This window comes from Myotis daubentonii, chromosome 4 (assembly GCF_963259705.1).
Source record: "Myotis daubentonii chromosome 4, mMyoDau2.1, whole genome shotgun sequence".
Classification (NCBI taxonomy): domain Eukaryota; kingdom Metazoa; phylum Chordata; class Mammalia; order Chiroptera; family Vespertilionidae; genus Myotis; species Myotis daubentonii.
The window spans coordinates 3386345-3400335 of NC_081843.1; the positions used below are offsets into that span (position 1 = coordinate 3386345).

General features: G+C 52.7%; 1 protein-coding gene across 1 annotated transcript in view; it reads right to left on the minus strand.

The window, feature by feature from the left end:
* The window catches only part of PDILT (protein disulfide isomerase like, testis expressed), a 37352-nt gene extending 23647 nt beyond the window's left edge, over window positions 1–13705 (minus strand). Inside the window, exons 1-4 of the mRNA XM_059691805.1 lie at window positions 13504–13705; window positions 7193–7399; window positions 2552–2685; window positions 1554–1691 (exon numbers count right to left, since the gene is read on the minus strand). Coding sequence (XP_059547788.1) covers window positions 1554–1691; window positions 2552–2685; window positions 7193–7399; window positions 13504–13705 — 681 coding nt within the window. The remainder of the gene's footprint in view (window positions 1–1553; window positions 1692–2551; window positions 2686–7192; window positions 7400–13503) is intronic.
* Window positions 13706–13991: the final 286 nt, after the last annotated feature.

A 13991-nucleotide genomic window follows, 5' to 3' on the forward strand; every position in this document is an offset into this window, starting at 1 on the left:
CCTGTTACATTTTTATGTGGTCCAAATGTATCAGTATTTATTTTCCTTGTTTCTGGAGTTTCTGCAATGCTTTATAAAGAACTTTCCCACAAAGCAAACTCCCCTGTGGTATCTCATAGTCTCATTGTTATATTTTTAAATCAGGAATCAACCTGAAATTTAGTTTAGTTAAAGGAGTGATATATGAATTTAGTTTTAGGGTTTTGCTTTCAATGGCTATCCAATTCTCTCAACACTTGTCATTGAATAACATATATTTCTCTATTAATCTAAGATATCATATAGTAAATCCCCATATGTATTTGGATCTATTTCTGGACTGTGTTGTCCCATTCACGAAAAACAAATCAAGTTATTTTATTCTCTGAATTAAAGCTTTTCAGTGATTTCCATGGGCTCATATTCTTCTCTAAAAGTCAATCAGATCTGGGTATGACTCTACCTACCCACTTGGGCAAGTAACTTAACCTCTCTGAGCCACATCTATAAGTAACATGGTTATTGTAAGGATTTGGCTTTGTGTGGGGAGGGAGTAAGGTATGTTCCAGGAACCGGACCACAATGGAACTTTGTGTGAAGACCGAAATGCTCTGTGACTCTAGCTGCCCAATGAAGTAACCACTATCCACATGACGCTAGTTGGATTGAGGAACTAACATTTTAATGTAAATAGTCACAAATGGCCAGCAGCTGCCATGCTGGAGAGCTCAGATCTAGATCCCAGAGGGGACGGAGGAGGGTGTAATAGGTCTCATTAAGGACTTGAGTCTTTATCCTATAATAATAGGATTAATAATAGGAAACCACTAATGGGCTTTCAGGGAGGAGGAGGGAATGATCTATAGATTTGAATTTTGAAAGGCTGCTTGTCAGAGGACTAAAGAGAATGTGGCAGATCAGTTGGATGGATGTTGCATTGGGCTGTGGAAAATAATGGTCACTTCATCTAGAAAGGAAGCAGTAGAGAAAAATGGATAGATGCGAGGGATCTTTGAATTTAAATCAATAGGGTTGGAGTGATGAGTTGGTTATGAGGGATGGAGAAGAGGGAGGTGCAGAATGATGCCTGGCTGTCTGGCTTTGCTCAGACGGGTAATGGGAGAGATGGTGGTACCATTCGAGAGAGAAAAATACCTTGGACGAGGACTCATAGGGGAGATTAAGACTTGCCATGTTGAGACATCTGGTGATGGATGCAAAGGTCTGGAGAAAAGAGACATCTGGCTGGAGTATGGAGGCTTGTAAGCCACTGGGTGTCTGGATAGTAACTGCTGACAGAGGTGGATGAGGGTGGGTGGAGCAGAAGAAAGCACAAGGCAGAAGACTGGGACTTAATAACACTTACTTGTTGAAGAAAGGAGGATGAGCTTATAGGGGGAGGGCTACAAAGGCCAGAAAAACATCAGAAAACTGATTTTGCAAAAGCCAACTTGTCCAACGGCACTTAGCTCATAAGTGGCAGAACCAGAATTGGTACCCAAAACCCATACATACATGTGCTGTCCCCTATTTTGAACTAGAGACCCCTCTGTAGCAATGGCTCAAAGACCTACCTTTTTGAACACCAGAACACTGTCAAGGGTGACATGAAAACGCCCGATGGCATTACTAATCAACATCACTCCAAACGTCAGCTCTGGGAAGTCTTTGATCACATCATAGAACAACTCTGCTACTTCTTCTTCTAAATCCTGTTTGGGGAAGGACATATGGTAAGGTTTTGGTAGAAATGCAAGATGCTGGCTCATCTAAGGTCAAGGTGGAAGTGGTGACCAATTTGTCTCCTTACCTTTCCAACTTTTGAGGTTTTGCTGAGTCACCTCAATCCCATTTTATGGATGTTTCATACCCAGAATACTTTTATGGCCATGACTAAGGCCAAAATAGGCAAATCCACAGAGATGAGTGGAGAGCTGATCCCATAGACCTTCCCCACGTATTAGAGGGGTTGGGACTTGGTAACATATATTCCTTAGTTGCTTTCAGAAGAGGCCATTGATTGGCCACATGTAGTATCAAATATAAATTTGGTATCAAGATATGGCTGTAGCTTCAGCTTCATTTTTTAGCTTAAAAAAAAAATTGAGGCCATAAAACACTGTCAAAAAGTGGGATGGGCAAGAGAGGTAGCTCTCCCAGGGGTAGACTCAATGCCAGGGTTGCCTTCACTGGCAAAAGGGGAGGAGTCATCCAAGTTACAGGAAATGAGTGAAGATGTAAGGAAACCCATTCTCCAAATGGAGAAACAATTTGCAAATTAGTGGTTATTCGATGCTATTTTAACAGACCCCCAAATGATCAATTATGCCATCAAACCATCTCAGTCTCCTCTCTCCACCCTGCCCACCTCTCTCATCAGCTTCCCCTACCCCGTTCAGCTTTCTTTTTCTCTCTTCATCTTAACCCTGAAGTTCCCCCAGAAAACCAGCTTATTGGAAAATGAAGAATAGGAATTAACTCAAGGAATTAACCTCTCCCCTCCCCGACCCCCTCCCAGGCACAGGACTCCACAGGCCCATTGAAAAGCCACCCCATCTCTTGAACTCAGTACCTGGAAGAAGCCAATGATCACCAAGGGCCTGGCTTTCACAAACTCTGTCACCTGGTGGATGTCAGTGAACAAAAACGCTTTCTCGCTAATTTGTCTTCTCAACCAAACGACCAGGGCAGCAGACTCAACCACTCCTGGAGAGAAACAGTTAAGTGGGTCCCACAGGTTCCCTGGATCTCTGTAGCAAGCCTGTCTTTCCCAAGTTGAAGGTGTAGAAGCTTCTTATCTTGGGCTCCCACCCCCAAAGGCCAAGGTCAGCTCTCCTGCTCCTCCCCCCCACACACCCCACACACACACCCCCTGCCTCCCCACAAGCCTCAAGGCATGAACAGTAACCAGCAGGTAGACTTGACTGAGCACTTACCAAGGACCTGAGGTTTCTCATACATCACATCCCACAGCAGCCCTGCCCTGAGGGACAGATAGGGTTACTCTCCCCTTTTCTGCAGACGAGGAAATTGACATTGAACTTGGCCACCCCCCTAGTGAACCTGGGGATCACACTGAGGAGTAAGCAAGCCCAGCCTTCTTTTCTTATTAACCCTCCAAAGTGACCATAAATAGAATCTCTAAATATACATAAATAAAATATATACCAGAAGACCAGCTGGCCCGTGACCTTGGGAAAATTCTATCATATCTGTGTGTCTCCAATTGCACAGCCGAGACACAAATGTTATAGATCCTGACTTCCATTCTCAGCTGTTGTGTGGCTGGTGGAAAGCACACAAGAATCCTCGCTTCTAAAATTGAAAGACATATACCATGTCTGGGAAGACGTGCTGGCTTGCCAGAATGTTCACACACTACTATGGACATGTGTTGCTGGGATCGTCAATTTCACATGATGGCAGATAATGAAAAATAAGTTATACAAAGCCTGCTACAGAGCAGCATTGTAAATGAGTTTGTCAGATAAAGCAATGTTTGTCATGAGTAGCTGTGGGCTTCATCTATAGGGCTTCATTCATTCATTCCCTCATTAACCTGTCACTCTTCAACCATTTGATAAATACGCATTGAGTGCTATTAAGTTATTAAGCGCTGTGTTTGTTCCTGGGGATGTACCGAAATGGTGAGCAGAAAGACACATGGCCGGTTCCCTGCAGCTCTCCTTCTGTTAAGGAAGATGATAATGACACAAACAAGTGTAGAAGCACAACCAAATAAATATTGAAAGCACGATTCAATGAGCCAGTAGCAAAGCTGCATGACCTGATGGTGACATCAGTGAGGGCTTCCTGGAGGAAGTTACTTAAGAGCTGAAAACTGAAGGATGCACAGGAGTGAGTTACACAGGAGGCCGCTTACAGGCAGAGCAAACAGCCTGTGCACAGGCCCTGCACCAGTCCATACTGCCCATGGGGCTTGATGAATGCACACTGAGCTGGTAGATCAACTGGAAAGGACTATTTTCAGTGTCTTTGCCTATAATTCCTAAGAACATTGGGCCTTTAAAAACACTTGTCATGAAGTATATTTATCTGCAGAAAGGTGAACAGATTACAACGAATGGTTTGATGAATTGTCACAAAATGAACGCATCTGAGTCACTACCACCCAGATCAAGAAATGGAGCATCCCCAGTCCCTCAGAAGTCCCGGTGCCCCTCCCACCCTCCCGGTCCCTCCCCGCCCCCGCCTGCAGGTAGCTTCCACCCTCACTCTGGGGCTGCTTTAGTGTGCCTGCTCTGTAAGCCGCAGAGTGTGCTTCCAGGTCTGGCTTCCTCATGTCTGGGAGAGTCATCCGTGTTGCCTGTACGTGTAGACCCGTCCACACAGCTGCTCAGTCTTCGATCGTGTGACCATTCATCCCACAGCTTAGGGGTCCACTCTGTTGGTGAGACTGGGTCGTTTCCAGTCTGGGTTCCGCATTCCTGGTGATACGCGTCCGGAGGCAGAATGTCTGGCCAGAGCTTAGTGGACACAGACGAGGCCCTTCTAAATGCCACCGGAGTCCGGCCCAGGGAACGCCATGGAAGGGCATGGAGGTCGCAAGGGGCAGAGAGGGGCCAGGGGCGAGCAGCCTTTCTGACCCCCTCAGACCAAGAGGCTCCACCCACGGCAGGCACCCCCCTCCCGGATTCAGACCCAAGGGTGAGGTCTAATTTGACGCTGCTCCAAGCCGTTTTTCAGGGGGAGGAAGGGTACTTATCATTGAAACAGTCTTTCTCTTATAGGCTTTTACCTGAAAACACTGCTGCAAAGGTCCTGAAAGGAATGGATTTAAAACCCAAAAAATGAACAAAACCCTCTGACTGTGTCTCACTGTCGGGGCCTCAGATCGGCCGCTCTGACGGACTCTGCCCCGCCTTCCTGCCACCTGACCTGCAGCCCAGCCCCAGCTCGGGAGAGTGCTGGACACTGAGGAGCAGTGGTTTACACACTCCAGGCGGCCCTGACAGGAGAGCCTGGGTGCTGGTCCCTCTTCAGGGACACGCTTTGAAAAGGAAACTCACCAGAAAACACCCTGGCCCCTCTATGCACTCATTCTGATGGGTCAGCATATTGAAGGACATGCCTGAACGTGAATGAGCATTCTATGAGGACCCTCCCCTGAGACCTCCCCCAGGGTTCTGGCAGACCAACAAGAGATAAAAAGCCTCAAGACAAGAGAGACACACCCATGCCTTGTCCTGCTCTTCTTTCTCCTAAACCAGTGATGGCGAACCTTTTGAGCTCGGCGTGTCAGCATTTTGAAAAACCCTAACTTAACTCTGGTGCCGTGTCACATATAGAAACTTTTTGGTATTTGCAACCATAGTAAAACAAAGACTTATATTTTTGATATTTATTTTATATATTTTTAAATGCCATTTAACAAAGAAAAATCAACCAAAAAAATGAGTTCGCATGTCACCTCTGACACGCGTGTCATAGGTTCACCATCACTGCTCTATGGGATGCGTGAACTCCTTTTGCCCCTCTAGACCCCATGGGACTGAGGTAGCTCTGAACTTGGCAATAGTTCCACCCTGAGGGCCTGCAATTAAGCCCCGCCCATTGGGCAGTGTGCCCTGGCCCTAGGGTCTGAGGAGAGGACACAGCGCCGCCCAAGTGGGGATGTCCTCACTGGGGCGCAGAGGCACCTGCGTCCCCTCCCTCCGAGACAGCCAAGGCCAAGTCTTGGGGAGCTGGACCTGTGGTCTGGGGCTCTGCCCCAACAAGACTAAGCCTGCCTGCCTCCCCGAGTTTCACACAAGTCACACTGTTGCCCTTATCAGCTCAGGCAGCCTGTCAGTCGGCAGAAGTGGCGCCCACTCTGTCCTGCTGAAGACATGAGAGACCAAAAGGCCAGGTCACGTTTTCAGCTTACAATCCGGGCCGCTCACCCTCCACCCGGCACCCACTGCTGCTTTCCCTGGTTGGGGGACACTGAGGAAGAAGGGGGTAGGAAAGCCTGGCAAACATACGGGCTAGCACCCCCCAGCCCGCCTCCTGTACAGCCCTGCAACTCCACCAGCTCGAACCCCAAAACTGCCCCTTAGGAACCTCAGCCTTCCAGGCCCTGCACTGGGGCCAGGAAGGCAGTTGTTTGACAAGAGTAACCCTACCTGCCGCTCACTCAGAGCACAGCACAGCGGAGCAGGCCCCGCCAACCTCAGGTTGGGCTCCATCTAGCCGCCAACTAATTTTATAAATAAAGTTTTATCCGCGCTCCGCCACCCCCACTTGCTTACACATGGCTGCTGCCCATTGCATCAGCAGACGTAAGCACTTGTGACAGAAATCATCTGGCCCAAAGGCTTAAAATATTGACTATCGGGGCTCCTCAGGGCTGCCCACCACCTGCCCACTGGGCCTGCACAGGCACGTCCTGCAGGTAACACCTTTCAAAGCTACGACCAACATGAGCCACACTGAGGCACAGAATTCTTCAAGAATTTCCACATCGAGTTGAAAGAGCATTGAATAAGTAAATGACAGGGTTAGTGACTGAAATGGATGATGACAGAAGCAAGAGTCAGGAGCCACCCGGTCCCAAGCCTGTCTTGTTCCGTCATCTCTCAGTCTCCCTGTGCAGCCAGTGCTTCCTTGGTCTGGGACCAGATTTATTCTAAAATTATTCTAGAGTAGAAGATTGGGGGAGGGCATCCAGTGGGGTTAGGAAGTCACTCCCTGATCTCTGGTGGTCTATAAACCGTGCACCTCACTATCCCACCTCATGGTGCTTTTCTAGAACCCACCAGCCGAGAGGCAAGCTGTAGAGAAATGTAGCTACAAGCTCACTGAAATCTGTCTTCTTTTCCTTATGTACACATACTTCTCAGCCTGTCAGTGGGTGGAGTCCTGAAGCAGAGTTGTGGTCAATGGAGACAGAAGTGGAGTGATGTTTGCCACTTGCAGACCTGGGCCATGAACACAATCAGCAGTGTTCCTCTGCCTCCTGCCCCACTGCTGGCAGGATACAGAGGAGACAGCAGGTGGCTCAGAGGCCCTAAGGGAAGACAGAGCCACAAGCTGGAAGAGGCTTGATCTTTGAAAGACGGTGAGGAGCAGAGCCCCCATCTCCACTCTCTGGCTGCTAACTGGGCTTTACAGAAGCAATAACTAAACTTGTGATTCTGTTAAACCACTGAATGCTGGTGTTTATGTATGTCCACCGCTAACGCTACCGTGGCTGACATGTAAGCACCATTACCTGTGCAGCTGATGGGCGCCAACCTGTTGCCTTCAAAAAACAGCTTCAACTCCGGGGGCTTCTGAACATCAAACTCCTGGCGAAGTTCCTCCTCCACCGTGATGTCTACTTTGCCAAAGCCGACCCCGTTCTTGCCCTTGCCCACGATCTCCACGGCTTTGCCCAGCTCCTCGGCGAGGCTCCTGGATCGCTTTGAGGACGGGTCGTCTGAAAGAGTCAGGGTGAAGCAGGCTCGCTGGCACCCCCGCTGCCTCCCCAGGGAGAGCCCAATCTGGCTGCGTATCCCCGGGCTGCCTTGCGCGCTGCTGATCCCGGGCCAGCCTTCAGAAATGGCACAGGGGTCCTGCAGGGGCCAGCTTGGGAGACACATATCAGGGGAGGGGCTTTCGGTATCACTGGAAACGATGTAGCTGTGGGTGACTTACTCTGTGAGCCCCTTTCCTCACAGGAAAGTGGGGAAATAGTGGCTGCCTCCTGGAGCTGTCACAGCCAAAGGGCTCCCCGGACAATCAGTTAGAAGTGCTTATTATTCCTAAGAGCTTTACATGGGTTATGCCATTTAATCCTCCCAGTACCCTATGGGGTATGTCTTGTTATCTCAATTGTACAGATGAGGAAACTGATGACAACAAAATGACCCATTTGCCCAGGGCCATATGGCAGCCCTGAGCCAGGATCTGTACCCACATGGAGGCTCTCTAACCTCCACCAGCCTGCCAAATCCTCAGCACATGCTGTTATTGTACATTAATATAGTAATAATATGTAGTTACATGCAAATATAACATGCACTATACATAAGTGTGTATATATACATACATTATACATAAAATAAGTTTAACATACTACATCCTATCTAATAAAATACAAAAAGGGTAATTAACCATACCTCCGCTACGCTTCCCATTGGCTAATCAGCAAGATATGCAAATTAACTGCCAACAAAGATGGCGGCCGGCAGCCACGCAGCTGAAGGGAGCAGGAGGCTTGCTTGCTCCAGTGATGGAGAAAGTCAAGGTTCCCCGCCTGCCGCAGCCGGGCTCTGAGCTCCAAAAGCAACAGCTCCAAAAGCAACAAAGTTTCAATTATAGAAGCTAAACAAACCCCAGATACCTGCTTTCAGCCAGCCGTGGCCTCAGAGCTGGGAGCGCCAGTGTGACCAGCTGCAAACAGCCATCAGCCCCTCACCCAGGTTGGCCAGGCACCCAAGCGGGACCCCCACCCTGATCTGGGACACCCTTCAGGGCAAACCAGCCAGCCCCCACCCGTGCACCAGGCCTCTATCCTATATAATAAAAGGGTAATATGCAAACTGAACCTAACAGCAGAAAGACTGGGAATGATTGGTCACTATGACACACACTGATCACCAGGGGGCAGACGCTCAATGCAGAAGCTGCCCCCTGGTGGTCAGTGCGCTCCCACATGGGGGAGCTCTGCTCAGCCACAAGCCAGGCTGACAGCTGTCAGTACAGTGGTGGTAGTGGAGCCTCTCCTGCCTCCTCAGCAGCACTAAGGATGTCCGACTGCAGCTTAGATCTGCTCCCTGCTGGCAAGTGGACATCCCCTGAGGGCGGCCGGGCTGCCACAGGGATGTCTGATTGCCAGCTTAGGCCCAATCCCCAGGGGAGCAGGCCTAAGCCAGCAGGTGGTCACCCCCTGAGGGGTCCCAGACTGCGAGAGGGCACAGGCCAGGCTGAGGGACCCCTACCCCACGAATGCACAAATTTTTGTGCACCGGCCCTCTAGTATTATACATATATAATAGCTGCTGTTACTATTATTGTAAGATTTCTATGGTCAGACACTAGAGAGGAGCAGCAGGGAGACAGAAGGAGAGCAGGAGCGCCCTCTGGTGGGAAGTCCAGGAGCTGACAGGCCAAATGGCCCCACAGCCCTGCCGCTGCATTAAATACGTAGGGGACTCTCCAGCAAGGAAGCCAGTGGGTGTGTGTGTGTGTGTGTGTGTGTGTGTGTGTGTGTGTGGCGGGCAGGGGGTGTGGGGCTGTAGGGAGAGGTTGTGATGCTCCCCACCCTCTGAGGCCACCCCCAGAGTGAGCCCTAGCTGGTTTGGCTCAGTGGATAGAGCGTTGGCCTGCAGACTGAAGGGTGGGGTTAGATTCTGATCAAGGGCACATGCCCAGGTTGCAGGCATGATCCCCAGTAGGGAGCCTGCAGGAGGCAGCCAATCAATGATTCTCTGTCACCATTGATATTTCTCTCTCTCCCTCCTTCTCCCTTCCAATCTGAAATCAATAAAAATATTTTTAAAAAATAAAAAAAATTGTACAGTGACAGCCTGGTGACCACATCACTGGTTACATAAACATCAAATCTCTATGTTGTATACCTGAGGCTAATATAACATTGTATGCCAACTATACTCTAATAAAAATTTAAATTAAAAAATTCTGGGCTGGGTTAAGGGTGGGAAATGTCCTGGACCTCACACCTGGTGTCTGAGCAGGGGGCGGGGCCAGGGCAGGGGCCATTGACTCCTTTTTCAGCCAGAACCTTCATCTTTTTCAAACACCCTTGTCCATCTGGGGCACTTGGAGAACAGGAACCACCCCACTGCCACGGACAAGTTTAAAGTTCTACAGAGAAGTCTTTTGTGAAGCAAGACCCAGAAAGCCAGCCCCAGGCAGTGGGCACAGGCTGCCAGCCCTCCACAGGCAAGGAAGTGAGTGATCCTTTTCATCAAACACCCTGTCAGTCAGTGGGAATTTGGGCTTTCCCCCACAGACCTGCACCTGTCCCCCCTGCCTTGGCCCATCACTGCCTTCAGTACCCCTCCCTCAACACCAGCAGGCCGCTGCCCACCCTGCCCGCTATGGCCTCTTCTGTTGCCTCCCAGAGCGGTGGGCCTGGCTCGGGACTGGTGGCTGACAGCCTGCAACGCTGGGCTTCTAAGGGAGCAGCTCCAGGCAAGAGAAACACATGGGATGGCTGTCCATGGGGCAGGGGCTTTCAGAGTTCCACACCAGCTCAGGTTCCCACATCAAAGTGAGGGAAAGGTTGAGACAGCCAGGAGCTGACAGCCAGAGGAAAGGACCTGCCTGTAACAGTGACAGAGCTTCATCCAGCCATCCACCCAGCCACCCACCCATCCACCCACCCAGCCAGCCACCCAGCCAGCCACCCACCCTCCCAGCCACCCACCCAGCCACCCACCCAGCCATTCACCCACCCAGCCAGCCACCCAGCCACCACCCAGCCATTCACCCACCCAGCCAGCCACCCACCCAGCCAGCCACCCAGCCAGCCACCCACCCAGCCATTCACCCACCCAGCCATCCACCCAGCCAGCCATTCACCCAGCCACCCACCCAGCATTCCAGGCTTCCAGCCACCCAGCCAGCCATTCACCCATCCACCCACCCAGCCATCCACACACCCATCCACCCAGCCAGCCATTCACCCAGCCACCCACCCAGCTATACACCCAGCCATACACCCAGCCAGCCATACACCCAGCCAGCCATTCACCCAGCCAGCCAGCCACCCATCCACTCACCCAGCCATTCACCCACCCAGCCAGCCACCCAAGCCACCCACCCTCCCAGCCACCCACCCATCCACCCATCCATCCACGCATCCAGCCACACAGCCAGCCATTCACCCAGCCACCCACCCAGCCATACACCCAGCCATACACCCAGCCAGCCATACACCCACCCAGCCAGCAACCCAGCCAGCCATACACCCACCCAGCCATTCACCCATCCAGCCACCCAGCCATTCATCCAACCACCCAGCCAGCTACCCAGCCATCCACCCAGCCATCCAGACACCCAGCCATCCACCCAGCCAGCCATTCACCCAGCCAGCCAGCCACCCATCTACTCACCCAGCCATTCACCCACCCAGCCAGCCACCCAAGCCACCCACCCTCCGAGCCACCCACCCATCCACCCACCCAGCCAGCCACCCAGCCAGCCACCCAGCCATTCACCCAGCCACCCATTCACCCAGCCAGCCACCCAGCCAGCCATTCACCCAGCTGGCCAGCAAGCACATCTATGTTAGGATCTGCCCTGAGCTGGGCACTGTTGTAGGTGCTAGGGATTGAACAGTGAGCAGATAGAATCCCCCGCTCTCATTGGAGAAGGCAGATCATAAACAAAATAAAGAAGTGGGCTAATTCTGCGTCAGATGTAAGTGCCGTGGAGAAAGCAGCAGCAGCACTGGGGACACGGAGGGTCGCGGGGACTGGGTTTGAGCAGGGAGGCCAAGCCAGGACATTTCCCTAAAACTGAAGGAGGTGAGAGCAAGCCATGTGGGTCTATGAAGAAAGTGTGCCAGGCAGAGGAACAGGAAGTGCACTGTGCAGACTGTGGCCTTTCCTCTGAGGGTGGTGGAAGGTACTGGAGGTTTGAGGCACAGTGAGATGTGATCCGACTTACTTTTTACTGGGTTTTTCTGAATGTTGTACGGAGATTAAATCAGAGGGGAAAGAGTGGGCCCAGGGAGACCTGGAAGCACTGTATAGCCTGGGGGAGGCGGTGTAGGCTTGAGCTGGGTAGTGGCGACGGAGGGGTGAGAAGTGGCCAGAGCCTAGGGGTGCCATGGGGGAGCTGGCTGCTTCGAGCCAGGATCAGATGTGGAGTGGGAGTGGGAGAGAAACCAGGGACTCCCAGGTCTCTGACCTGGCAACCAGGAGGCGGCAGGTGGTGAGGATGTCAAGGTGAGATGAACGCATACGCCCCTCAGGCCTGGGGCTTATGGCCATGGCCTGGCTGACTGGACACGCTAGTGTGACCGGGCATGGCGACGCCTGGATGGACACTGTTGCCTGCACAGTGGGGCTGGGCGGCCTGTGCATGGGTCAGAGCCTTTGCTGGGAGACCAGGAACTCCTCCCAGCACCGCCTCCTCGGGTCCTGAGCTCCACCTGGTCACTGCCTGGCACATGTCCGGCACTCGCTGAACGTGAAATCCTTAGGTTCGCTCATGAACAATCACAGGACTTATGGCACTTGAGGCCCAAGTAAGTTCATTTTTAGAGCATCTCTGTGCCTTGGTGTCTTATCTGTATAATGAGAAATTAACAGATCCTGTGCCTGAGGATGAGCCTACGTGTAAGCAAAGCACTGGCACAGAAGTGCCCAATAAGCATGAACCATTGTGATGACCTGGTGGCCACCCTTTGGCCTTGCTCTGACGGGGTTCCCTCTGGAAAGGGAGGCCCCGTGGAGATGTCTGGACCCCCAGCAGACCTTCTGGTTCCTGGGTAAAGGAAGGCAGGGTGACCACATTGTCAGGAGCCCCAGGTTCCGCCTGCCTGTGGCTGGCGCTAGGCATGGGGTGAGCAGTGTGAACAGGCTGTGCTCTGCCCGCAGAATGTAGATATGGTTGTGGGCAATGGGCCTAGAGCCAGTGCTTGCCTGCCTTTAGCAGAAAGCCCTCCCCGTTCCTGAGCACCAGTGCAAGTTGAGGGAGGGGCTGGGGGAGCGGCGAGAGCAGGGACTGGAGGTTGGCTCCCAGCACAGGAAGCTGGAGTCCCCTCTCTCAGACTGTGGTGGCCATGTCTGGGGACATGTCTGCTCATCCCAGCTGGAGTGTCACTGCCTCTAGTGGGCAGACACTGAAGGTGCTGCTAAACCTCCCACAATGCCCGGGCATTACCTGCCCCCCCCCCCCCCCCCCAGCACACAACTAAGAGTTGTCCAGCAACAGAGCCCATATCGCTAAGGATGGGTAACCATGTTGGAGACCAGGCTCCAGCTCACACATGGAACAGTGTTCTGAGACTAGCCCTCCTCCCACCCACAGGGCACTTTACTGTGTGCCAGGTGCTCCCAGGGGTGAGGCCTTCCGATGGGCATCGACCCTTCTAATTCCTCAGGGCTAGCCAACAAATCCTCGCCATTGCCATGGCCCGCACAGCCTCGGCTCCGCTGCTCATCCTTGTAGCCCTGCTCCCCACACTCTGCTCTTCACCACAGCTGCAGCGCCTGGCACTTCGGCCTATGGGCCTTGGCACTTGCCAATTCTGCTGCCAGAAAAGCTCTCCTCCCAGATCACACCTGGGCTGCTGCCTGCCGGCCCCAGGCCTTCATGAACTGTTCCCTTCTCAGGAAGGCCTTCCCTTCTCTCTGCCTCATTGATGGAGCACAGGAGGGGCCGGGGGAAAGCTCACCCAAACGCAGACGCCATCTCCCTGCACCTGTGCTCTCCTCTGGGGATGGGGAGTGAGGTTACTTACACATGGGCGTTCTAGTGTGTAGCAATATATAAACTCCCCTGTCCTCCAGGAGCAAGCAGGCAGTCTCACCTCCACCACCCCTGCCCCCAATAGTGGGCACTCACAAAACAGCACCAGGAGAAAGCGGGTCTGGTTGAGCATCTGGGTCAGACCTGCAGGCGTCAGCACCATCAGGTGGCCTTCCTGTGCGATGTGCAGGGGCTGGGGCAGGATGTCCACATCCTCCTCGCTGTCCTCCGCTGGCCAGCCCTGGACTGCAGACACGCAGGAGCTTGCCAGCAGCAGGGCCCTCCAGAAAAGCGCCATGGCCCACCTGCAGGGCGAGAAGCAGGGCCCTTATCAACACAGGGGGCAGGCGGGGCCACGTCGGAACTCCCTCCCCCTCCTTCCCTGCCGGCGTCCCCATATAGAACATGGCTGGAGCACAGCCCCTGTCTCCCCAGCAATTCCCACAGCTGGCAGTGCCCTGGAGGAGAGGCAACGCATCCAATTAACTCCAGGACCTGTGCACAGGAGTAGCTCAGAGACGCAGGGCCCCACTCAGGGCAGCAAGAAGCCACATCCCAGCAGCTGAGCCCACTGGCTCGCCAGC